This window comes from Cavia porcellus, unplaced genomic scaffold, assembly GCF_034190915.1.
Source record: "Cavia porcellus strain 051 isolate PalLab524CR breed Dunkin Hartley unplaced genomic scaffold, mCavPor4.1 scaffold_11, whole genome shotgun sequence".
In the NCBI taxonomy this organism is placed as follows: domain Eukaryota; kingdom Metazoa; phylum Chordata; class Mammalia; order Rodentia; family Caviidae; genus Cavia; species Cavia porcellus.
The window spans coordinates 30,699,752-30,726,119 of record NW_026947494.1 but is presented as its reverse complement, the minus strand read 5'-3'; the positions used below and the strand labels follow the sequence as shown (position 1 = coordinate 30,726,119).

Below are 26,368 nucleotides of genomic sequence, written 5' to 3'. Positions count from 1 at the left end.
CTCCCAGTCTGCAGTGCCACTTCTTATACAAATACATTTGACATGTGTATGCCTGGGCCCTCTATTTTGTCGCACTGGTCTGTTTAGTACTAACCTACCTCAATTACCATACCTTTAAAATTAAGTTCTGAGTTTATAAGGCAAGTAAGTACTCTGGCTTCTTCAAAGTGGTGTAGCTTTCAGCTTGTATTTGTATTTCCACACATATTTTATAATCATTTTGACATGTGATAAATATTTCTTGTTTTACACACTTTTCTGCATTTTATACCTTGTAGGTCATTCTCTTTCAAATTAAGGGATTTGTATTTTATGATTGTTATTATTCAAAGTATTAAATTTTTGAAAAGCACATACAGCTGTACATTTCAGCTGTATATGGTGGCATATCCCTACAATCCCAGTACTCTGGGAGGATGAGAAAGGAAGATTACAAGTTTGAGTACAGCCTGGACAATTTAGTGATAACCTTGTCTCAAAAACAAAAAATAAAAAAGGTCTAGGGATGTAACTTCTAGCTCACTGCAGAGGTTCTGGGTTCAATCTCTAGCACTGTGGTGGAACCAAGCATGTATAAATCTGGGGGAGATGTACATATGCCAGCAAGCAGGCTATAGAAGAGTTCTATTAAAGGACACTGTTATTGATGTATAATATATTGCTATTATGGTAGGTTGGTCAGTCTCTCTCTCTCTCTCTCTCTCTCTCTATATATATATATATATATATATAATATATGTATATACACACACACATGGATATAATTTTTGCTAAGTTTAGCTGTGTGTGCTATCAACTTTGGAAAAAGTATGTAAGTTTACCATGTGCAGTTGGCACTGTACAGAAATTAACAGTCATATTTTTTTAGAAATGTTAAGTTTTTTACCATTTGTAGAGGGGCTGTATTAAATATGTAAGATCTTATCTATGTGGGTTTGATTACAGAAACCAATATTCTCTAATGAACAAAAGGGGACAATTTGAATATCAAAAAGAATCATAATTACAATTAAAACATGCACAGAAGTCTACTAGTTCACATTGATGCTAAAATATGAAAAAATTCATTGGTCACATCTGAAGTCTGGTAATACTCATTTTGAAGACTGATAAGTAATAGTAGTAATGAAAAGGAATCAAGTGTTTTTCCTACTGGTTTTTTATTTTGTACTGGTGATTGAACTCACGACCTTGTACTTGTCAGGCAGGTACTTGTGCCGCTGAGCTATAACCCCAGTCCCGTTTCCTACTGTTTTTGTACAAACAGCATTTCAGAGGAATCAAAAAATTAGGAGAAAAAATTTATAATTCCCTTTTAAAGAAAAACTAATACATATTAAAATAATTAGAATTGCAATTTCTAATGGAAATAATGGATCTAGGTAGCGATCAAAAAGCCGGAATGGAAAGACTTTATGACAGATACATTAGGCTGACAATATCCAAACTCAAAGACAAATCACTAAAAGTTGGACATTCAGATATCATATGCCTCTTGGTTGGTGTGATGCAGTAACATTCTACAACACTTATAAAGTATTTGATCCTAAAAATCCAATTTGATCTTACTGAGCCTCCAGACCTAACGAAATATTTGCAGGAAAAAAGGCAGATATAGCAACAACTTCAATGGCCCTAAAAGAAATCCAGAACATGGGACAGTCTGTAAGAAAACACAGAACTGGCCCAAAAAAAGGAGGTAAAGGGCCAACTATTACTGACTGAAAGCCCTAAGAACTATGTCAACCACAGCATTTATAAACTATAAAAACATTTTTGAATGAGATGGCAAAAAGTGAATATTGAACAGCTACCATGTATTACATGTTATTTTGATAGAGATGATATCCTGCCATTATTTATTAAAGATAGACACTAACTTGCTTATGAGTAGACTGACATAAACTCTGAGTACTGCTTTAAAATATTACAGCAGATACACCCTACCCAAAATGAGGAAAGACAGATAAAACAAGACTTAAAAATGCTGACAAATTTTGAAGCTGAGTAATGAATATTTTTAGTTTAAATTTTCTGAAATTATAAAAATTTATAAGGATAAGCATTTCCATTCATGAAACTTTAAAAATACACTGTTTAATTCTGTACTACTAAAGGAAATTCTGTGTTTTATAACATAAAAAATAAGGTATATATTTAATGCAATCTATATATCTTTTAATAAATCTCAATCTCATGTAAATTAAAGGAATAAGATAAAAACTAATTGAGAGGAGGGGAAGAAAATTTCAATTAGTGATTTGGAAAACTTTTAAAGAATCACATGAGTAATTTATTAAATAGGAAAATTAATAAAAACATTCAGCTTAGTATATTGAAATACATTTCTGCTACTGAAGGCAAATATTTAATGAGAACTGAAAAGGCTTGTTAAAAATTGTAAAGTCTGTGAAGAATTGATCTTCTATTAAATTTTATTTTATGAGATATCAAAATACTCACATTTTGAAGAAGCTGTTCAAACCAGTCATATCCAGTATCCCTGCATGCTGCAACCTAATAGTGAAAAAGGTAGTAAAACTATCAAAGGTAGAAATTTGCATTGAAAAATATACTTCTGCCTGAAGCACGTGCCTTAGTTTTCTGAGTTAAAGATAATATTTTTAAAGTAAATAACTTCTTTGAATAAAAGTATTTGTCAATGTTATAGGATTTCATTCCAAAAATAACTTGAAATTAGTTTAATATACTGAATATTATAATAGTATCAAATTTTGAATAATAAAATCACATTACCAGAAAAAAACATGTAAGGTATAAACAATAAAAACAAAAATACTGTCTCAATCTTTTTATATGGTAGACTTAAACATACCAGTGGAAATGTAGAAGGATCATTGAGTTTATAAAATTTCTCAAAGCATAAAAAAGTACTCGATAAGAAAATCACAGTTTTGTGTGTATAATACTAATTCAAATTCATATTTTTTGAAAAAGGCAGAAATTATTCTGTGTTTATAGATTATTGCCCATGGGTTACTTATATATATATATTCTTCTACTCTGTTGGTGGACTAGGATCTCAATATCACTGGTGAATGCCAAGAACTTGGGCTATGAGAAAATACCAACCTCTTCTTACTTGCCTCCTTTGAGGAACACCAGAAACATAGAATTAGGGAATCAGTATGAATGTCGAGATTTAATCAAATATCTCATCACATCATCTCTCTACCTTCATAAAAAGAAGTACATTCAACTAGGTTTGCACCCACAGTGGCCCCAAGACTGGTTTCTGCATTCTTACCACATCAGTGATGTTTAAAATTTTCCTTGTCATTGCTTCTTTGTCATTGTGTGGAGTTGGAGTAAACCACAGTTTTTGGAATGTTTCATTTACTAATTTCTAGAAAAAGAAAAATACAAATTAACTACAAGTATGGCAAATTTTCTATCTCAAATTTTCATTAAGGCCTAACACAAAAATATAACTAGCCAAAACACAAATCCCCAGTAGTTTTTGTAGAAATTGCTTCACCAGTTGCTAGGCATTGTGGCACAAGTCTATTACCCTGGCACTTTAGCTAGAGCAGGAGGATTTAAAGTTCAAGTCTTGTTTGGGTAACTCAGTGGGACCCTGTCTCAACTAAAAAGGGTTGGGGATGTAACTCAGTGTAAGAAGGCCATGGTTTGAATCGCTGGTATCTCCTCCAATCAAAAACCAAACAAATCCACCCAAAATAATCACTTTCTCAAAACTATTTTTCAACTTGGTACAAGATTTCTGTAATTTGGGTGACACTTTAAGGTCTAGCCTTAAATTTCTCAGTAGCATATACACTCTGCTTTGCTGCTGATCAAATTTACAAAGTTTATTGCTTTTACAATGTTTCTTGAAGTTAAAAAGGGAAACCACGTTAGTAATGAACTTAGGACTCAACTGTTAGAGTATTTGTTTATTAATTTAGAAAATCTAGCCCACATCATTTGGAAATCAAATAATTCCATTGTGATGCTAAATCAACTTTTGGAAAATGTGATGTCTATGACAAAAATAAGACAAAAATACAACCTTTACACTGTTTCACCTTACCTTAATGCCTTCTTCATCATTGACTCTGCGAATCATTTTTACACACATTTCTGTAATTTTTGGAAATGTTGGTTGTTCAATACAGATGTCTCTTAGAATCTTTATTACTCTTTTTCTGACACTGATACCAGTATCCTAAAAACAGAAAGTTATTTTCAAGTGTTACACAAATTGAGGCACTTGAAGTGTATGAAGTTTAATAAAATGAAGTAATTTATTACTGAACACAAAACCAGAAAATAAGCTTGTCAGAATTAAATCAGATAATAAATGTAAAACTTTTAGACTAGTGTGTAACACCTGAACAGAATATAAAGCATTATCTATAGGGTATCCAGGAAAAATATTTAACATAAATCTAAAAAAACCTTTCACACTAACTTATGGCTTATAGAAAATGGGAGAAACAAAGGAACAATTAAAACCATGAGGTTCATCAACTGATGAATGGATAAAAAAAATGTGGTTTATTTACAACAGTGTAATACCCAGCCATAAAGGAGGATAAACTTGAGACATTTACAACTAAATGGACAGACTTTTAGACGATACTGTGAAGTGAAATAAATCAGACACACGTGTAAATATCACACTGTCTGCTAAAAGTGTGAGAACCAAAATGTGTAATACAAATTATGAAACAGGAAGAAATTGTTCAAAAGTCAAGGGGAACTAGGGAGAGGGGAGGAGGAAAGGAAAGAAGGGAAAAGAAAAAACAAGAAAAGGATGAAATGGAAACAAGGCTTCAGAAATAAAGAGGGGAAGAGGGACTGAAAGGAAGAAACGAATGGTGAAAAAAAAGAGGAATCAAGATAGATCAATGTACAGGTTTTCCCTATAATGAATGTGGTTATTATATATATATATATATATATATATATATATATATATATATATATATATTCTGAATTGTACCAATAAACTTAACAAAAAACAAAACAAAACAAAAAACCCATGAGGTAAATAACATTTGGTCTTTTAAATAAATATCATGGGAAAATATATCTAAATAAAAAGAGTAAGAGAATATCTTTCAATTTTTAGAAATGATCCTTAAATGCAAAGCATGACCAAATTTTAAAGTTTTTTTGGGGGGTGGGAGTGAAGGCTGGAAAAGACAATTTTGGATCAACCAAAGAATCTGAATATGAAATGGTTATTAACTGATATTATGCAGTGTTGAGTAAGCCAATGGTTTTATCTATACAAAATAATATATTTGGTGGTGCAATAAACTAAAGTATCCCTGGAAAAATAAGAAAATATTTATAATTGAATTTAAAAGAAATATGTACATGGATACAAGAGTGCTCCTTGTATTATTTTTAACCTTATAAATTTTCATATTAAAGATTTTTAAAGAACATAAAAACAGCAGGCATTTAACCTTGTAATTATTATCAATTGCCAATTGCAGTTTAGTAGTCCTACAAACATTTTAGAGTATTTTGGCAGGTTTAATTCTCTCAGAGTTCACTTGCTATTTGGGAATCATGTTGATTGCATCCTTCATTCTTGTTTCCTCTTTTGGGACAGGGTCTTGCTATGTGCTTCAGGCTGGTCTTGAACTCACTATCTAGCCCAGGCTTGCCTTGAACTGGCTGTGATCCTGCTGCCTTAGCCTTGTGAGTGCTGGGCTTACTAACATGAGCCACCACTTCCAGCTATACTCTTCACTCACTCTTAACAAATTGAGGCATTAAAGGAAAAAATTCTGTCCTTTCCTAAACTGTTCACATTTCAATGAAGATTCTATGTTTAGGGGAGGCTAAAAACTACTCTAGAATTCTTAGCCACACAAAATTGTGATAAAAAGCTTGTCTTCACAGAATACATAATCTTGTGCATAGATGCATCTGTACTGAATTCAGTAAGAAGTCAATATGTCTGCAACTGGATGGCAAAGAAAGTCTGTGGTTACTTTCTAGGTGAATGCTTTATCTTTTCCAGAAAAATGCTTCACAGCCAGAGAGTTCTATGACATACAAGAAAAAGTATCCTAAAATGGTCTTTCTTCAGTTTGCACTTAAGCTTCAAATAACTTCTTGGCTTAACTTGTAGGTATCTGAGTTGATTATAAGGAATCATATAAAAGATGCAAGAATATTCTTAATACTGATGTTCTATACTTGTTTCTCACTAAATAAGTGTTATTGTTCATGTATATACATACATAATTACCCAAATCTCAAAATAATTAATTCATTAATTCTTATCACTCAATATAAACTAATAGTTTCTGAAAACAGGAATTTAGTTTTGCCTGTGATTTGCTTTATGATACTGAGCAATAAGGGGCTGGGGATTTAGCTCAGTGGCATAAGCGCCTGCCTTGCAAGCAGGCAGTCGTGAGTTCGATCCCTGGTGCCGATAAAAACAAAAAAGACCAAAAAAAAAGATACTGAGCAATACATCTATTGAAAACATATCCTTTAGAGCTGCTGTAAGTTAGGCAATTTAAGTACATAAATGACATACATATAGTGGTACCTCAGTTCATGAACTTAATTCTTTCCATTGTATTTTCCTAGCCGAACATTTTAAACCAAGATGTGACATTCAAAAGGCAAAATATTCTCATCAATCATTATAGAAATGAAAAACATACCAATATTCTTTCAATCAGCATATCATAATACTGTTCAGCAAGCTGAGGTCGACAAAGGACAAATCGACCTAGTAATTCTACAGCTGCTTCACGAACACTGGTGGAGTTATCCATCAATCGTCCATGAACTCCTCGCTGCATATCAAGCTAAAAAAGGGAAGAAAATGTACTTTATACTAAGTAGAGCTAGTAAGAATATTTTAATTTGAATAAAAACACAAGAAGAATTATTTTGCTCTGTTTACCCTTGCTAGAATACTGGGGTCTACAGCAACAACCTCAGATAAACACTTCATGGCTTTTGTTCGAACAGCAATTGCATTTTCACCAAGAACTCTTAGGATCTGCAAAGCAAACATTGACATTTTCATAAAATTTGAATATATAAAATTCAACAAAATATAGCATAGATATGTAAAAAATCACCAATATTTACCTCCTTTTAATTTGTATATCAGTGAGAGAAAGGTCCATTACCTTACTTTTTTTTTTTTGTCTTTTTCCTTTTTATCGGTACCAGTGATCAAACTCACGACTGCCTGCTTGCAAGGCAGGTGCTTATGCCGCTGAGCTAAATCCCCAGCCCCCCCCTTACCTTATTTTAAAGATTTGTGCATGTAATAAGTGAAGCATTCTGTATTTTGAGATTTTTTTGTATCATGACATTCTCAAATATCCTGCTGCTTTCTTTTCAAGAACCTATAGCCCCATTAAAACCTTGTGATGCTACTCTAACCAAGGATACTTAATATCATTTAAATAAAAATTGCTAACTTGGATGATTTATTTTTTATAATGTCACTCTACTTATACCATATATTGTATAAGTATTCACACACACACACACACACACACACACACACACACACACACACATTTATCTGCAAAACAAGAATCAATATGTAAAAGACATATAGGACAAGGACATTTTAACAAATGTGGATTAACGAAACAAATGTTATCTCTATAATCTTTTAACACACGAATGTTCAGCAATACACAAATATACATTATTCTATATGCATCACAATAGAAAAATCAACATCATTGTATAAGGAATTCTGGCAGCTCTTACCTGTGTTAAATAAATATCAAAGCTCTGGGCAAACGGCCTCATAGAGGCCAAGTATCGAACAATCAAACAAGCATCATCATAGTCCACGGTATCGGAATTCATCCTGCAACAAAAAGTCATTAATTTTGGTAAATACATATCAAAGATGTCTAGTTGTCTATCTGTCTATCTATCTAATACGTTTTCATTATGGATCTTACTTTAGTGTGCTAAACTGAGAAGGTGTGGTTTTGATAATGCTTCTAAGAAATTTTTTCCTGTTTTCAGCTCGATGCATAATTTGACCAGTTGTCTCAACTTCTTTTGCATGATGCGTTCCTTCAGATGATTCTTCATCCTTTTGTGATTTCATTGCTTTTTCTGTTTCCAGAGTTGTGTCACGGAACCACTGTGCTATATAGAATTTACGAGAAAACTGGAAAGAAATGAGATAAATTTGAACTTGTTGAAATTACTAGAAACATTTCAAAATTCATCAATAAAGTCAGAGTGCTTACAAACAAGAATGCGAACCTTATAGGTTATTTTAAAACAATTCTGTCAGATATAAACAGATTTTAATAAACCTAAAAAATCTAGAATATCTCAGGTGATGGATAATTTACTGTATATAACTTTGTTAAAATATTTATATTAATGATGTCAAAAGATAACTTAATAAACACAACTGTATTAAATATAGAATACTGCTATTAACTATTTAACCAAGGATTTACCACATGTCAAATAAGACAGGAGAAGGGTCAAATGTAAAAATTTAGAATGGGGGCTGGGCATAAGCTCAATGGCATAAGTGCCTGCCTTGCAAGCAGGCAGTCGTAAGTTCGATTCCCGGTACCGATAAAAAGGAAAAAGATTAAAAAAAAAAAAAATTAGAACAAATGAATAAAATCCTGAAGGTTAACAGTTCTCTCTGTTTTTACATCTTGCCTTATTTTTGTGAGTTATCATTAAAAAGAGTTACGTACGTCTATAAATCTGTTCCATGAATACAGGTTAAAAACCTGCAGTACTTGGCTAAATAATTTAGTAGTCTTCAATCTCTTTCAATTGCGTAACCTCATCAGTAAAAACATAAATAAATGTCCTAAAATATGCATATTGTTCACTAGCAGATTATAACTGTTACACTAATAGTGGGATACATTGTATTAGATACATAACATAGGGTTTGGGGTTATATTTAAACATAATTATATATAAAAATCTGAGTTTGTTTTTTCTTTTTTTTTTTTTTTTTGTCTTTTTCAATTTTATCGGTACCAGGGATCGAACTCATGACTGCCTGCTTGCTGAGTTTTTTAATAATGCTAATAGATCAGCTTATATACCTTGTGGCCTATATTCACTGTATCACTTACTTAGTCTGATTTAAAGATAAGCTATGAAAACATTACCAAATACTTCTCTTATCACAGAAGTTTAGTCTGTGTACCACAATATCTATAACCAGAATTCCATATAAGAGAAATAACTCAGAACCATTCTTTTCTGAATAGATGATCCTTTCGTTTCAAAAATCTGTAATCTATACCTAGTTTCCTCTTCACGCTAACTGCCAATTGTCTTTTAGTCTCAATTTAATTTAAAAAAAGGAGAAAAGAATCTTACCACTAGTGAAGGATCAGTTTCAGTGTTTTCATCCAAGTAATCAAGCAAAGCTTTTTGCAATTGTTGGATTTCATCTTCTCCTCCTGAAACCTACAGACAAAATAAAAAGCAAAAGAGATATTAGTAGTGTGTTTTAATAAATTACCTAGGTATAAAGACAAATATGACAATAAACTAATAAATATTAAAAATGATAAGACAGCAAACTAAAAGAGAAACAAAATATGACTTCTGAAGAATATAAACTGGTAGCTGGGGTTGTCTTTATTTTTGTTAAATATATGTCATCTTTCTTTTTAAAAGCTCATATATAACTGACATACAATGACTGGAAAAATATGCTAAATCTTCAGAGGCAAGAAGTCCTTGCCACTGGTTTTACTTGAAAAAAAAGAGAATGCCGAACAATCTACTTGATAGATATCGTTATCTGTATTAATATACATAAAAGATTTCTTTGAGAAATTCAAAAAGAATACTATGTAGGAGAAGAAATTTTTTTATAATTAACATTAAACTAATACTTTATTTCAGATATAGTGGGGATCTCTTTACCTATCTGGATGTAGAAAGGGACTGAAGGTTCTGTCAAGAATTATGAACCAGAACTGCAGGTTTACACTCACGTTTATGGTTAAAGATCTAGCCCCGTATGAAATGCAAAATGTACAGTTAAAAATAGAGTATAAGAAGAAAATAACAGTTATATTAATCTATTTTCTAGACGTGTGATGAAACGCAATCACAAATCTGTCAGAGCTGTAAACTTCTAACTTCTAAAACCATTCGCAATTATGCATCAAAAGCTCCCAAAATATTTACAAATGATTCTTCCTCTTAGGTTACACAATATAACCTCAGTTACAGCGATATGTGGCATAAAAGGTCTCAGGAAAACAACAAGAAATAGTGAAGACTAGTGGTGTTCTGGGGCTGGGGATTTAGCTCAGCGGCATAAATACCTGCCTTGCAAGCAGGTGGTTGTGAGTTTGATCCCCGGTACTGATAAAAAATGAAAAAGACAAAAAAAAAAAAAAAAAAAAAAAAAAAAGACTACTGGTGTTCAGAAACAAGTCCAGACATACTCAGCCACCTTATCTTTGACAAAGATGCCAAAACAGACTGGAAGAAAGATAGGGTCTTAAACTAGCTTTCCACATGCCAAAGATTAAAATTGGACCCCTGTGTACTAAATTAAAAATGGATCAAAGCTCTAAATATTAAAACAGAAACATTAAAGCTGCTGGAATATAGAAATGGCAAAATTCCTTAAGACATTGGTGTAGACAATGAGTTTATGAATAAAATCCAGATTACACAGGACTACCACAAAAAACCAACTGGGATCTCATCTTATTAAAAAGATTTTAGACAGCAAGAGAAACCACCAATAGAGTGAAAAGACAACCTACAAACTGGGAAAAAATTTTTGGCAGCTGTTTCTCAAAGGATTACTATCGAGAAGATATAACTTAAAAAATCAGTCCTCCCAAATTTAGAGATCCAATCCAAAAATGGGCATCTGTGATGAATATGTTTCTTACATGAAGAAATACAAACACCAAATAAATACATGAAGAAATGTTTGGTATCGCTGGTCATTTGAGACATGCAAACTAAAACAACACTGAGATTCCATTTGACCCTGGAATGAATGGCTAGTATCAAGAAATTAACCAACACAAATGCTGCCGGGGCTGTGGGAAAAAAGGAACCCTTTTCCACTGTTGGTGCGAGTATAAACTGGTACAACCACTGTGGAAATTTCTCAAAAAACCAAGATTAGAGGTTCATTTGATCCAGCTCTTCTGAATATTTTCCCAGAAGAATTAAAAACAATGTACCACAGTGATGTATGTGTATCCATGTTTATAGCAGCACAATTTGTAATAGCAAAATCTTGGAAACAACCCAAATGCCCATCAACTGATTAGTGGATAAAAAAGATGTGGTCTTTTATACAATAGAGTAATAGTCATAAAAAAAGAATTAACTTGAGACTTTATAAGTAAATGGATGCAACTTGAGCCCATATTTCATAAGTGAAATAAATCTGACCTATTGATGTGTAAGCACTGTATTGTCTCCTTAGTGTGAGAAGCTTAAAGAGTAAGATGTTTCAAATGTATAGGGATTCTGGCAATGATATCACATTAGCCTTTCAAAGTTCTTTTCCTTTTCAAAATTGTTTCAATGATTTCAGGGCCCAAATATAGCTGACTGGCATAAGCACTTGCTTTGGCAAGTGTAAGGCCTGAGTTTGACTGCTGGTAGCAAAAGACCCCCCCAAAAACTAAAAATGTTTTAATGATTTGAGTCTTTTGGATTTTCATATCAATTTTAGAAAAGGCTACTAATTTAAAAAACTTGAAATTTTCATTAGAATTATATTACTAGATCAGGTTTTGGAAAATTGTCATCATTAAGTATTTCACCTTAAAATGTTTCTTGAAATATTCAATTTCTCTGTAATGCTTTCTAGTTTTCTGTATATAAGTCTTGTAAATTTTGTGGTAAGATTTATCACCATGTCCTATTTTAACACTTTATAAATGATGTCTTTTGTTTTTGTCTGTCACCATGAAGTGGAAGTACACAGTTACTTTTCAATAAACTTTATTTTATTTAAAAAAAAAAGACTGTGGGTATGGCTCAGTGGCAGAGAATGTGAGTACCATGCCCCACAACTGGATTAAAAACCTTAGCACTCATAAAACAAAAAAACAAAGCAAAGCAACAGGAAAGGTCACATACCACTTACAGCTTGATCTGTATATTATCACTCCCTAATAAAACAACCAAAATTCTTTGGTGAAATAGCTGATCCCATGGCTGAAGGAAAGTAAGAGCTATCCCTAACATACTTTATGGTTGCCAAAAATAAGAAAATCTTTAGAGAATAATGGGAATGCATTAAAAAGACACAGAAATCAGTTTAACGGCACTTTCTTCAATCTGGGACAAACAGAGCATTAAAATGTTAATGATCATTATAACATTTTTTTTTGACCATTATAACATATTAAACACAACAGAAATTATTAGAAGTTAATTTGTTGCTTGTGATGGTTATACTATGGATATTTAAAGTAATAACTGTTTACAGAAATATTTAAGCAGTCGTTTTCCAACTCCAGAGTTCATCACAATCAACCTAAAGGGCTTGTTAAACCCCAACTGCCCCACTTCCACAATTTGTAATCCAGCAGATTCAGGGAAGGTCCTAAGAATTTACATGTTTAACAAAACACAAGGTAATGTCAACGTTGTTGTTATGCTGCGTTAGGAAAAGCATCTTGAAAACCACCCTGAAATCAGGGGCCAATGGGGAATTACAAATGGTTCAGAAAACAAATTTTTTAATATGTTTTTAAACAGATATACAGGTGTATATTTTCAAAGAAAATAAAACAACTGTCATATATCATCAATAATTAAGGAACTTGAGTAAACAGTTTATAGCAGTATTTTCATATTTTTTTTTTACAACTTTTCTAGAAGGCTGGAATTATTTCAAAGCACAAAGTATAGTAAAAAAAAAAAAAAATAGATGCATTTATGCCAACATGGACACAGGAACATAACAAGAAAATAAAGTTGTATATGGTAGGAGTGTTAAGACCTCACCCATATTGTAAAGAATACCTGTAGAAGAAACAATAAAATATTTTCTCCAAGATGAACATTAATATGAAACCCTTTCTGCTCTTCTACAATATAAAAACATACAACATTCAAAGGCACAAAGCAATTGGAGCATGCTAAATCACTATCTCAGTAAACCACAGATTTAAATAAAATTACTTATACTAAAAACCAAACAGAATTTTTGTTTTGGTAGTGCTGGAAGTTTGACTCTTGTCTTTAAGTATACTAGGCAAGCACTCTACCACTGAGCTATATATACTAAGTAGCATCATGTACTTAGAATAGTAGTTCACAAGAGAAAATAAACTATGGATTTATATAAATCATTGAACTTTATTCTTTCTCTCAATACCTGCTTTAAAATTCTCTCAATAGATCCTTGGTCCATTTTGCTTGTAACAGCATCTTTCCTCAGTCGTGCAGCAACAGTTCCAAGATAATCTAGAGATGCTACTCTTAAAGCCATTTCTGTCGACTTGTTACTGAATTGGTGAACCTGAACATCAAAATAGTTTTATATTTAATAGAATTATAACAACATACTTTAAAACAGAAATTTATCATACAAATTCCACAGCTAAGTTGTACTACTTGGAATTTAAACTTTCTTTTGGTACCATCCCATAACGTAATTTTTGCCTTCTAATTTAATGGAAACTGAACATTTTTACTTACTAAAAAAAAAAAACAAAAACCCAGATTATATTTATTAACATAGTCACTTTCTGACGTGTAGGTTCCACTTGTCTATTTGTACAAAATGTGATATTACTGAGTAAGAATTTCCTAGGATGGAACTCTGATGCCAAGGAAACACCATAATTTCAGAAAAGTACTAATATTTTTCAGTTCACAAAAAAGTAAAAGTCTCAAAAGTTGTGTAACAATTGTATGGTGTAAGTCCATACATAGTTTAAAAAATAAAGAGAATAATTCTTTCCATTTCCCAAATGTATTACATAAGGACTAAAAAGTTTTAGAAATATAAGGCTCATGTAAGTTTCATGCTTTGCAATGTATAACTTTAAGAACTTATGTCTCACTGTTGAGATGTTTTAAACAATACCCCCAAACCAAGCCAAACCAAATCAAATTATAAACTCAAAGCATTGTTTTCTTATGTACTGAAATGAAAGTACTAAAATTCACATTTTAAAGGTTTCTATACGGTACTGAAAATATAAAGTACAATTATGCACATGCAAAAATAGAGATGCAATGTTCATATTTCCTTACACATTTTTAAAGAATTCATCATCTGTGAATCAGAGTACATCCTCATTATGTTGTCTTCTAGTAATCTAATAATCTTTAAATGCTATACTCTTACCAACAGTCTCCCTAACAAACTAAGGAGTAGTTCAGCAGCTGGCCATTCTGGCTTATTGACTGTAGAAAGTAGGTCTTGAACAAAATTTTCAAAGAGTGGTCTGTAATCTTCTTCACCCTGTTTACTACCACATCTGTTCAAAGACAAATAATGAAGAGGATGTCATTTAGATGACATGTCTACTAACATGTTTGTTAACTAAGATTTCTTTCTTCTGAATTTAGTAAACAAGTTATATAAGAGTACTTGAAATAAAATATGGTATAAAACAATCTATTTTTCAAATTATATTTTCCCTTGACTGCAGAGAATTCACTGATCAATATTAACATTATTCTTGTGTCCGGATGTCCCCTCAAAGCCCCATGTGGTCACAGGCTTTTCACAGGTGGTTGGATCTAGAGTGCATGATGTTAGGAATAAATGTGTAATGCTAGCATTAAGGATGTATCATTACTAAATTAGTCTGCTGATTGGTTTGGCATAGTTTTGAGTGTGGATAATGGGAAGGCCCATCTGGGTATGAGTACTACCTGCCCTAAGTGTGTATGGCCTGGATAAAATACAAGGGACAGAGGAGGGCTGATGTGGATTTCTACTTGCTACAAAGCTACTTTACTGCTTTCTTGACCGTCAACTGTTTCTCCTCTGCAAATCAACTGTTTCTCCTCTGCAAAGCCCCTCTGGCATGCAACTCTGCCTTGAAACCAGTCATTTATAATCTGAAACCTACACAAATTATGAGCTAAAATAAACCTTTCCTCCTTTAACTTTGTGTGTCAGGTATTTCTGATTCAGAAATGAGAAAGTAACCAAAACAACTCTTTAGCAAGTATAATATCTTTTGAAGAATGACTACTGACTTTTTCCCTAGACAGTAATAAATTCTCATAAAGACTGAGCAATCTCCCTTTACTGTTTTTTTTTTTTTTTGAGACAGAATTTTGCTATGTAATTTGGCTGGCCTTATGTTCACTATGTAGCTCAGGCTGGTGTCAAACTCACAGTGATTCTCCTGCCTTAGCTTCCTGAGTGCCAGGATTACAGGTGTGTGCCACCATGCCTAGCCACAAACCTTTTTATTCAAGTAAAATGCTCCAAAATCTAGTGAAAAGTGATATGACTTTAATCCCATACTTTAATGTTTGGGGTGTAACATAAGCAAAATCATAAAAATGAGATTTAAAAAATATTCTTACTGTCTTTTTTAAAGATCTGGAAATCAAGAACCAAGGAGAAAAATCCAAGGTATAGATTATGATAAAAACCTATGCTAATTTTTTTTCAAAATAAACTATACTCTGTACTGTGGAAAATACACGTGAGATTTATGTCAATTTATGTTTACTCACTTTTTAAGGAAGATTGAAAGAAAGTTTTGGGCTGTTCTCATAGCGGTTTCATAGGAGTTAGTAATGACAACATCCTGGTCAACCTAGAATAAGAAAAGTAATTTATAAAGATAGGAAATAATCATCAAGTTAGCTCAGTTGCTACTGCCATGTTATTACTGAACAGAGGTAATACATTTAAATACTAAATACTAATTTTTTTTAATGAAAATACAGCAACCACTACTAGTATACTATACATTTCAGAAGTTCACAATCCAGGCATGGTGGAGCGCACCTATAATATCCCAGCACTTTGAGAGGCTGGGGCAAGAGGAACACAAGTTTAAGGCCAGCTGGAGCAACTAAATATCTTAGTAAGATGCTGTCTCAAAATAAACAAGAAAAGGGCTGGGGATGTACCTCAATGTGAAGGCCTTACGTTCAATCCCCAAGGCCACAAGACAAACAAACAAAAAATAAAAAAAAAATTATAAAAACATAAATATTGGTAGTTTTATTAAGCTATGTAATAGTAACAAGTATAGTTAATAAGCAGCAGTCTTATTAGTTGCTTATCCATCATGATCTCATTCAGAATAAGAAGAAACATAATGAATATATAAAAAGAATTTCCCAGGGTTTGAGTTGAAGCTCAGTTGCATAGCTCATGCTTAACCATGTATGAGGCCTGAGCTCAATCCCAGCACCACAAACAAACAACAAAAAACCCAAACCAAGAATATTCCAATCTCAATGAAGCACTGGAATATAATCTAGAAAAAAATTCTTTAGAAGTTTAAAGAATAGGATGTAGAACTCATAGCCGAAGAAGCCCAAATGGCAAATAAAAACAGGAAAAGGGTCTCAAACTCACTATTATTAAACCAGGAAAGTGCAAAATACAATATGATGTAATGTCAATGACCACACTAGGTAACATAAAAATATAGGAATGTAAACTGATATACCAACTTGGTAAGTGAATCGATACCTTCAAGTAAAGTTAATACATGCACACAACTAAAGAAATTCTTAAGTTGTTCCATTATATGATGTGGTTAAGTCAAAAAGAATTTCATACACACACACACACACACACATATCTGTTGAGTGAAAAAAGTTGTAAATATATCACTACCATTTACGTAAAACTTAAAAATAATCCTATCCAAATCTACATTGTGAGATATATAAGTAGAAGGAGATTAACATACTTATGATCCTGGTCACCAATGATAAAAGGAGGATGGGAGACAGAACAACAGGATGGGTGGGAGGAGATGACGAAATGGATCTCATCTGTTTAAGTACTTACTTACATCACTAATTACTGTATATTGAACACATTAATATTTGGTTATAACTGGATAGAAAAAACTATTCCTATTTTGCTTGAACTCTTGCTGAGAGAAAATTATAAAACTTAGAAAAACTATAAATGTAAACAGATATATTCCTTAGCTGAGAGTTACCCATCAGGGAAGGTATGAACTCATTGTGTATATAAATTTTAAATTAACTGCATGTTATATTTGCTTTCATACTCAATATCTTATTTGAGTTCTTTGACCTGGTATGGTAGGTCTGTTAAGTATTACTATTCTCATTTTCAGCTGAAGAGACAAATCCAGAAAGATTAAAACGAACTGGATGCTTCATGGCTTGTAGATATGAATTACAACCAGAAATGGAAGTCTCCTAAAACCAAGTCTAATGCTTTACAAGAACCCTAAAGCTTAGTAAAGGACCCCTGAAGAAAAACTTCAGTACTGTGAGAATGATAGAGACAAACACATAGCTGTTTCCATTCATCAAAGTATAAAAAGCTGGGATGGTGGCACATGCTTGTAATACCACCACTCGAGAGGTAGGAGGATCACTGCAAGTCTGAGGCCCACCTGGGCTACATGAGTTCAAGACCAGCCTGAACTGTATAGTGAGCCCCTAAAACAAACAAACAAACAAACAAACACAAAAATGAAAAAACAGAAACTCCCCAAACAAAAAAAGTTGTAAAATATTAAAAATATTTCCTTACTTTCTTATTTGAGTCCTCTTCTGAATTAGAGTCCTTTTCTGAAGATGGTAAGTGTACTACACATTGTATAAGTTGTAAAACCAACGCTGTAACCATCTGAATGTACATAGGTTCTCCATCCATATCACTACTATTCAACCTTTAATGAACAAAGAACAATTTAAATTATATGTTTTATTTTCAGACAACATCAGCACCACGTTTTCTGCTATTTTCAAAGTCCCATATAGTCCTTTAAAAATGAAACTGACAAAACAGGAAATATGCATAGGACCACTCCTTCCCCCACCAAAATCAAGAGAAGGTGTAACTAGATTTTGTCTGGTTTAGTAAAACAAATCCCACAGAGTGTTTGGGAAACTTTTAACAGTCACATCTTAAAACAGGCCCAAAGATCTACTTACTTGTTCAACAATTATGAAATGCCTCCTAAGTGCTAGGCTTTTCTGGTTGACTGCTGTCTTTTTAATTTTTTTTTTTTATTTTAAAAATATATTGGTACAATCTAGATATACGTAACAATCACATTCATCATAGGGAGTTTGTACCTGTAATATGCTGTATCTTCATTCCTCTTTTTTTCCCCCAATTCCCTCCCTTCCTTTCAATCCCTCTTCCTTCCCTCCTTATTTACAAAACTCTGTTTCCATGTTATCTTTCTTTCTTTTCCCCTCTTTTTTTGTTCAAAAGGAAAAAGGAACTAGGGAGTGGAAAGGTGGAAAGGAAAGAAAAGAAAAAAATTGCATGAATTTTGATGATAATCTAATTTTACATGACAAATATCATGATTCTTTCCTTGCCAACATTTCTAGGCATTAACTTTAGTGCTTATAAGGGTATTCTGTTTACTCATAGGAAGTAAGAAAAATACCAAGTAAATGACTATGCACGCTTAGGTAACCAAAATAGAGGAAAATATTGTACAGTGTTTCATATACATTTCTATACTTTATATGCATTGCAGGTAAAAATTTACAATGAATTATCAAATGTTTATCAAAAATAATTCCGAAAGTGATAAAAGTTTTCAAGGTTTCTAATACTAATATAGTCTAGTATTTATGTAGTCATTGAGGTAGTCATCTGGTATTAAAATCTGCTACACAGTCAACTATTAATCATCTGTGTTACAGCATGAAGTTGGTGGCACTGATTATGAAAATTCAAAGTGTTTTATTCTGATAATGCAAACTATTAGAATTTTTTTATATTCATAGTTTTTCTTCAGGGTTAAAACATAACAGGCACTTCTCAATAAACAATTAGCTGGGAAAAAACCCAAAACAATTAGCTGAAAAATAATTAAGATAAAAATAGTAACTTTACAGAAGACAGGCTTCAAAGAAATCCAAAAATAACTTTCTACAAGACAGGTCAAAACCTTTAACCTTGCAGGAATAACTGTGATAATGCTAATTCCCATGACAACAAAAGATAATAATGCTGACCACAGCAGTGGGTAACATTTCTTAATAATAGTGTGCTTAGTGATCAAAAAGCTTATTTAACTCTAGGGCTGGGGATTTAGCTTAGTGGTGTTAACCTTTCATGGCAAGTGTGAGGTCGGGAATTCAATCCCCAGTACACACACACACACAAAAGGGGGCTGGGGATTTAGCTCAGTGGCATAAGTGTCTGCCTTGCAACCATGCAGTTGTGAGTTCAATCCCTGGTACCAAAAAAAAAAAAAAAAAAAAAAAAAGCATTTAATTCTCATGTCTATTCTTTATATTCCTGTTAATAGTATTTCAACCCTTTTTAAAATAATACTGCATGTCTCTGCACATTGAAAAGGATTAAATCCATGTTCCTGTGTTCCTTATCATGATTTATAAAATGCTCTTTGACTGGTATGACTTTTTGTGCCTTATATCCCATTGCTTTTCTGGTAGAACAGAAATGACTTTGCTGTTTGCTGCCTGGAGATAATTTCAACATTGCCACTAAAAGGCAAGGGATTTCTCCTGCCATCTAATGGGTATGGTACAGATGCTAAACATGCTACAATTCTGTACAGCAAACCATTATCTGCTCCAAAATGTCAATAGTGCCCAAACCAAAAAAACTTTGCCACAGATCTTGGTATCTGAGAGGCATTTAACTTTTTAAAATCTCCTTTTATACATCTAAATTGCTTTATATGTTGTTCTAAGTTGCATTTTAGTCATTAAAATATAAATTATACAGAAATGATGAAAAATAAATGTTTGATGGTTATGATACAATGGAGTTTTTCATTGTTTTTGACTTCTGCTACACTTACCTGAAATTCCTCAAACTCCTCTTGCTGGTTGGTAATCTTGCAAGTGAAGTAAAAATTTCTTCCAAAATTAACTGCCGATGTTTTTCGTATCTTGAGAATACCTGTTTAGTAATTATAAGATTCCAAATTAAACTTACAGTAGACAAAATAAAAATGATAAGACTGAGTCGGGGATTTAGCTCAGTAGTGAAAAGTGCCTGCCTGGCATGCACGAGGTTGTCAATTAAATCCCTGGTATCAAAAAAAAAAAAAAAAAAAGATAAGATACATATAGTGATATATTATCTACTATTTAGAATGAAAATGTTTTTATCTTAAATAACAGTGGCAAGATAATTGGCTAAAATTTTCTGTTATTAATTACAATATACCTACAGAAGTCAGAGTGTACAGTTTCATCTCTTAAGAGTATATTGTTTGCATTTCATTATAGCTTCAGTAATATCTTAGGTATGAAAAAAAGAAGATTTTAAATGATTGTTTTTTGGTACTGGGAGTCAAACACAAGACCTCATACTTGCCAGGCAGGTGCTGTACTGCTGAGATATATTCCCGGCCCGATTTAAAAGATTTTAAACATTTCTGACTTTATTATAAATAATGAGACATAATTAGCTGTAATATTTAAAAATATTGTGAAGTGTTTTTGACAAGAAGAGAATAACTCAGTAAATTCATGGAAAATGAATCCTCAGTTCATAAAACCCAGTAAGACACACTATGATAGTCCTTCCAGTGAAATGAATTTGCTGGAAACTAGGAATCTGCATTAATTTTTAGAAGATGGTACAAAATGACATCAGTATTATTTTGTTTGTGGGTTACTGAAATTATAAATTGATTATACTTACTGCAGTGACTAATTTAATGGCACATAACTGTAGTTCACTGACATTTTCAACAAAAAATGGTGTTATCCCCATTGATGAAACCTGAAATAAAAGGTAATTAGTAATTGTCTTTAGTTGTAATTTCAGTAATGCTGTGTTTTACTAAATTTCAAAACATTGATAAACTTGCTAGAAAAGCCTGAGGGGCCATTTTTAATTTTCTGCCTCATCAGCACCTATTTTCTTCCCTGTTCTTATCTCCTAAGCACACCAGTACATGCATCAGGTACTTTTCTTCAGAGTTGCCATTTCTCTAACCTCTATCTTGTAGACTGATAAATGCCACAGGAATAAAAAGAAACAAAAAACATTTCATTTTCTTGGATGAAAATATCCTGACATACTGTAAAAGAAACAATTTTTTAAAAATTTATAGATTTTGGAGTTTATATTACATTTGTTTTAAAAATTCCTCTAAACTTTTATTTCTTCATTTCAGATAAAACATATTCTGACTGGAAAGAATCAACATAGTTCGATATTATTACTGAGTTAATATGATTACACTGGATTCAATCAGACCTTCTATTCATAGGTCATTTTGTTTAAAAATTCATAAAATGTTTCAAAAAACTTACCTGAAGAATTGTTGTATCTGTAAGAAGTTGTATCTCCAGTAATTCTGACAAGCTGCTAACAATGTCACAAACTTTGTTATAAAGCATTACTATTACTCTTTGCTTATGGGTAGAACATTTAGCCCGTTTGGCTTTTGAACTTAATAAGCCACCTGAAAGAAAATTTAAAACAAGAAAACATTAACTTTTAATATTTTTCATGAGGAATACTGAAGTTTTTCTGAATTAAGAGAACAAAAAGAACTTTTGAAACATAAAAATATAATCTGCCAAAGCTGTTTATTAATAGAAAATTATTCTTTAAAGAAAATCTAATAGAAACTTTTTCAAACAGATAATCTGTACATTTTAGTAACTATTATATTTTTAAGTTGAAAGTATTACTTTATGATGATTTCTATTTTTTTCCATTGGAGCAGTGCATTATTATATTTCCCTTTAAACAAACTTGTCATTAGTATACAATAATCAAATGTATTTTTATATGAACTGCTTCATTGCTCTTCTAGTAAAAGTTAAGAATGAAAGGGAATGTGTCATGAATTAATACCTTTTGCAGGCAAAGACTATTTTGTGTAAAAGGGAGAAATAGTAATACAACCAGAAGCTAGTATCTGAGGTTTTATCTAGTATAAGTAACTTCAATGATATATAAATACATGTTGAATACCCTTATCATCAAAATGATTGGAAGCAGTATTTCAGATTTTATAATATTTGCATAGACTCTAACAGTTTCAGTAACCCTAGTCCCAAAATCTGAAAAGTCCCAAGTATAAAACTTTGTGGATGTCATGCTGATGCTCAAGAATTTCAGGTTTCAGAGCAATTTGGATATTCACATTAGAGATGCTCAATCTTCAGTTGCTAAAGAAATTACAATTAAATAAAAGAACTATATTAACTTGGGAGTTCTATATTCTAGTCAATATAAAATCAGTGTTCATTGTAGTTTATGTAATCTGGTACCATTCAAAATTATCCATTTTGACTCATTTAACATGGCAAAAACTTACAGTAGATAACTCTGATATTGTAATAAAAACTACCAGTATAAATGGGCAAACTAACCTCCATGTGGATCTAATCTGTAAACAGGATCATACTGAGGATAGAGTGTATTCTGCAAATGAAACTTAGTGTACTGTATAACTCTTTCAATTACATCTTCAATGTACACAGCTTTTGGCATGTTAGGGGATGTCATAATGTTGATAGTTGTAAGACAGGCGTCTGCTGATTTTGTAACTCTTTCCATGATAAGGTCTCTCCATAATCTTTCTTCTTCTTCAGTATCATTATTCTATAAAATAGCACATTGTTAATGAAGTAAGGATAAACACATGTATGAGTCTGTAATATCAATAAAAATTACAACATATTTGATTTTCACTGGTGGAAAAAAGTGTTTTGAAGTTTGTAGTCTGAAAGATATCCAGAAAGAAATACTGACATTCCTTTAAGTAAAATTTTTGTTTTAATATTTTCAAACATGATATAATTCCTAATTTCAGCAATGGATGCTACTCAAGTAACAATATTATCTTCTGTGCATTTTGTCCAGATTTATGATTTTAGCTTAAAACTACTTTGTTAATTTTGTGTCTTCAGTATAAACAGGATATTGTTTTAAAAAATATCTTGTAAGTCAGCAGAAGAAAAAATTAACAACAAAGAGTTTAAATTTTATTTAGAAATAGTAATATTATTTAGCCAGTTATTTGGAATAGCAGATTTTTAACAGTATTATATTTTCAAACATTAAAAAGTAAGTAGATATATATATATAGGGCTGCTGGTATAGCTCAGTGGTTAAGTGTGTGCTTAGTGTGCATGAAGCCCTGAGTTCAGTCTCCAGTCAAAAAAACAAAAACAAAAACAAAACGAAAAAAAAACCAGATAAAAAGACTATGAAGGAAATTATTTTGTAAAATGGATAATCAAAAACAGAAGACTTTGTTTTATTTTGCACATTGGTAACTTAACATCACTATTAGGACAGCTTTAACAGCTTTTAAACTGTTAAAATGAAAACTGTTTACTATGAAATACAAACTTTATATCCGAGATTACTTCCGAGATTCCGCATACTAGGCACATGTTCTTCCACGGAATTACACCCCCAGTGCCAGAACTCTAGATTCTTGATGGTGTTTATCATAAAGTCTTAGTGATTCTTGATGGTGTTTATCTCAATGCCTTGGTGAAATATTTAATAAACTTATAAACCAATGGACTAGATTGGCAGTACAGGCCTCTCTAAACTCTCTGCTTTTATGATTCAAAGCTAGTTAAGAGCTGGGCATGGAAGCTGAGGCAGGAGGTGAGCCTCAAGTTCAAGGCCTACCTGAGCTACAAAGTGAGTTCAAGACCAACCGGAACTGCACAGCAAAACCCTGTCTCAAAAGGACAAAACAGGGCTGGGGATTTAGCTCAGTGGCATAAGTGCCTGTCTTACAAGTGTGTGGTTATGAGTTTGATCCCTGGTACTGATAAAAAAGAAAAAGACAATAAAAATAAAAATGCATCCTCAAAAAGACAAAACAAAGTAAAACAAAACAGAACACTAGTTAAGAGAGTGGGGCTGTAGCTTACAAGTAAGAGTGGCTGTCTACTGTGGACAGTCCCAGGTTCAATCCCCAGCATCACAACAAACAAAACATTAATCAAACAAAAACTAGTTAAAAAGAGTATTTTACAAGTTTATGTATATTTAATAATCCAGAGAGCTACCACTTGAAACTTTTTTCTACAAATTTCGTGAGATCACTTAGTAAGTCTATGGCTTCTGCAAACACCCAAGAACAATTACCTCCTGAGATAAAATCCAGTATATTCACTAAGAATAGAAACACACATACACACACCTCTCAAAAGTGTTAAAAGTGATTACTGATTTTTTTGTTTTCTATGTTCTGGTATTTTTTGCTATACAGTTCTTTTGTAAGCAGTCTATCTCCCTGAATCTCATTACTAGAGCTAAGTTCAGGGTCTTGTACACACAAGGCAAGTGTTCTGTAACTACACTCCACACCCCAAAGCTAGGGCTTGGAATATGTAACGCATACATTCTACTACTGAGTTATATCCCTAATATTCATGACATTTAAAAATAAGAAAAATTCATTAGCTTACATTACCCAAAATTTTCAACTCCTGAATGAAATACCTACAGGCATCATCATTTGCATTTCATTTTAGATGCGTTGAGATCAATTTAAACGCATGTATGATTTATAAAGTCTGCTACAATTCTAGGGAGGTAGATCCTAAGAAACTCAATTCATAAACCTTTTAACCATGTTGCAACTGCTTTTAATATAAATGTATTAAAATGTAGTAACAATTGCAGTTAACATTTATTAAATATAGTGTATCACACACTATTCTAAGCATTTTACATGAATGAATCCATCCTTTGAGCTAGATATAAAAATGGTATGTATAGGAATTAATGCTTTAGCATACACCAGAAAAATCAACATAAGGTTTCTGACTTTTTTTCTAGAGAAAATCAACAAGAATTACTACCTAACATTATCCATAAATGAAAGTAAATTTAAAATTCATTCACAGCAGGATGGAGTGGTGCACGCCTTTAATCCCAGCACTACAGAAGCTGAGAAAAGAGGATCATTTGAATTGAAGTCAGTCTGTACTACATACGTGATTTCAGGGCCCCAGCCTACACTACATAGGAAAACTCTATCTCAAAAAAAAAAAAAAAAAAAAAAAAACCAGAACAAAAAACAAAACAATAAACCAACACTCACCATCACAAAAACAAACAAAAATGATTCACATACTAGGAAAATCACAGGCTAAGATTTAGTTCTTTAAACGAAGTAAATTTGTATCTATATTCCTACTTTATGGCATAGCTGTGAGTTGACAATGTATAGCTTACAACTGTAAATTATTATACGCAAAATTTTATTAACAGTGTTAATGAATGTAACTAATAATTTCCACTAATAAGCTCAAATAAATGAAATATAGAATTTTTCCTATAAATCAAAGTTGCTTATGAAAAAATGTATATCGTCACAATATTAAGGGTCAAGGTAGCAATACATATCTTAAACTTACATGATTTAACAAAGTAGAAAGCTTTGACCCATCCTGAATATTTTTCTCCAAGATATTTAGGACTTTCACAGTTTTGTCAGTTGAAAGCTGAAACGGGAAAATAAATTTTATCCATCATTGTAAAAAGTTATTCAATAATCTGTACATTTATTATCTTTGACTATGGAAGATAAAAAAATATCAGCCATTTGAAGTCAAAAAGCTTTTCCATTTAGAATCTCTATTCAGTTCTGATTTAAAGAGTTGGTCATCTGTGTTCAGACAGTTGAATCAACACAGGATGCACACATACACTAGACATGTTTCTAGTCAATTGTAGGTAACAGTTTATAGCTCGTTATAACATCAGGCTCTTTCCTCTTGTGGCAGTGACACTGAACATATGTACACAAGATTTTAATTACAGATTTAATTATGACAAGCTACAGTGACTCATCCAGGTTTCTAAAATCCAATATAGTAAAAGAAAAAATAAAGTCCAAGGCTGTGTTTTGAATACAGAAGCATACAATTGTGAAGGATAAAAACTATGCTGTGAAATAATATTGTTCAATTTAGTAGAGATTATCTTATATTTTTAATATCTATTTAATCCTTTCTTACAAAGGATATTTTATTTAAAAAAATTAGTAGGCCATTTGAAGGTTCTGTCAGGAGGCAACTGTTACTCATATTCTCTCTCATAATTGAAAAATATTTCTTTTAGGTTCTTAGCTTCCAAGCAAATTGACAGGAGACTGATACTAAGTCCAGTTTGAATACTCATACTGGAGCACAAAACCAAGTCCTCCCAAGTATTACTTTAGATCATTTCACAACAGATTCAAACTATTGAAGAGTTTTGACAAAA

The 26,368-nt window shown here is 32.1% G+C and overlaps 1 protein-coding gene across 2 annotated transcripts in view; it reads right to left on the bottom strand.

Annotated features, from left to right (window-relative positions):
• Nucleotides 1–26,368, bottom strand: part of Nipbl (NIPBL cohesin loading factor) — a 161,233-nt gene that overhangs the window by 23,468 nt on the left and 111,397 nt on the right. For both annotated transcript variants that reach the window (XM_063258090.1, XM_063258089.1), the window contains exons 16-32: nt 25,519–25,605; nt 22,501–22,732; nt 21,430–21,581; nt 20,813–20,893; nt 19,962–20,062; nt 17,699–17,837; nt 15,679–15,761; nt 14,327–14,459; nt 13,349–13,492; nt 9,349–9,438; nt 7,938–8,152; nt 7,738–7,840; nt 6,908–7,006; nt 6,663–6,809; nt 4,055–4,189; nt 3,269–3,367; nt 2,464–2,517 (exon numbers count right to left, since the gene is read on the bottom strand). In XM_063258090.1, the coding sequence (XP_063114160.1) occupies nt 2,464–2,517; nt 3,269–3,367; nt 4,055–4,189; nt 6,663–6,809; nt 6,908–7,006; nt 7,738–7,840; nt 7,938–8,152; nt 9,349–9,438; nt 13,349–13,492; nt 14,327–14,459; nt 15,679–15,761; nt 17,699–17,837; nt 19,962–20,062; nt 20,813–20,893; nt 21,430–21,581; nt 22,501–22,732; nt 25,519–25,605 (2,094 nt within the window). The remainder of the gene's footprint in view (nt 1–2,463; nt 2,518–3,268; nt 3,368–4,054; nt 4,190–6,662; nt 6,810–6,907; nt 7,007–7,737; nt 7,841–7,937; nt 8,153–9,348; nt 9,439–13,348; nt 13,493–14,326; nt 14,460–15,678; nt 15,762–17,698; nt 17,838–19,961; nt 20,063–20,812; nt 20,894–21,429; nt 21,582–22,500; nt 22,733–25,518; nt 25,606–26,368) is intronic.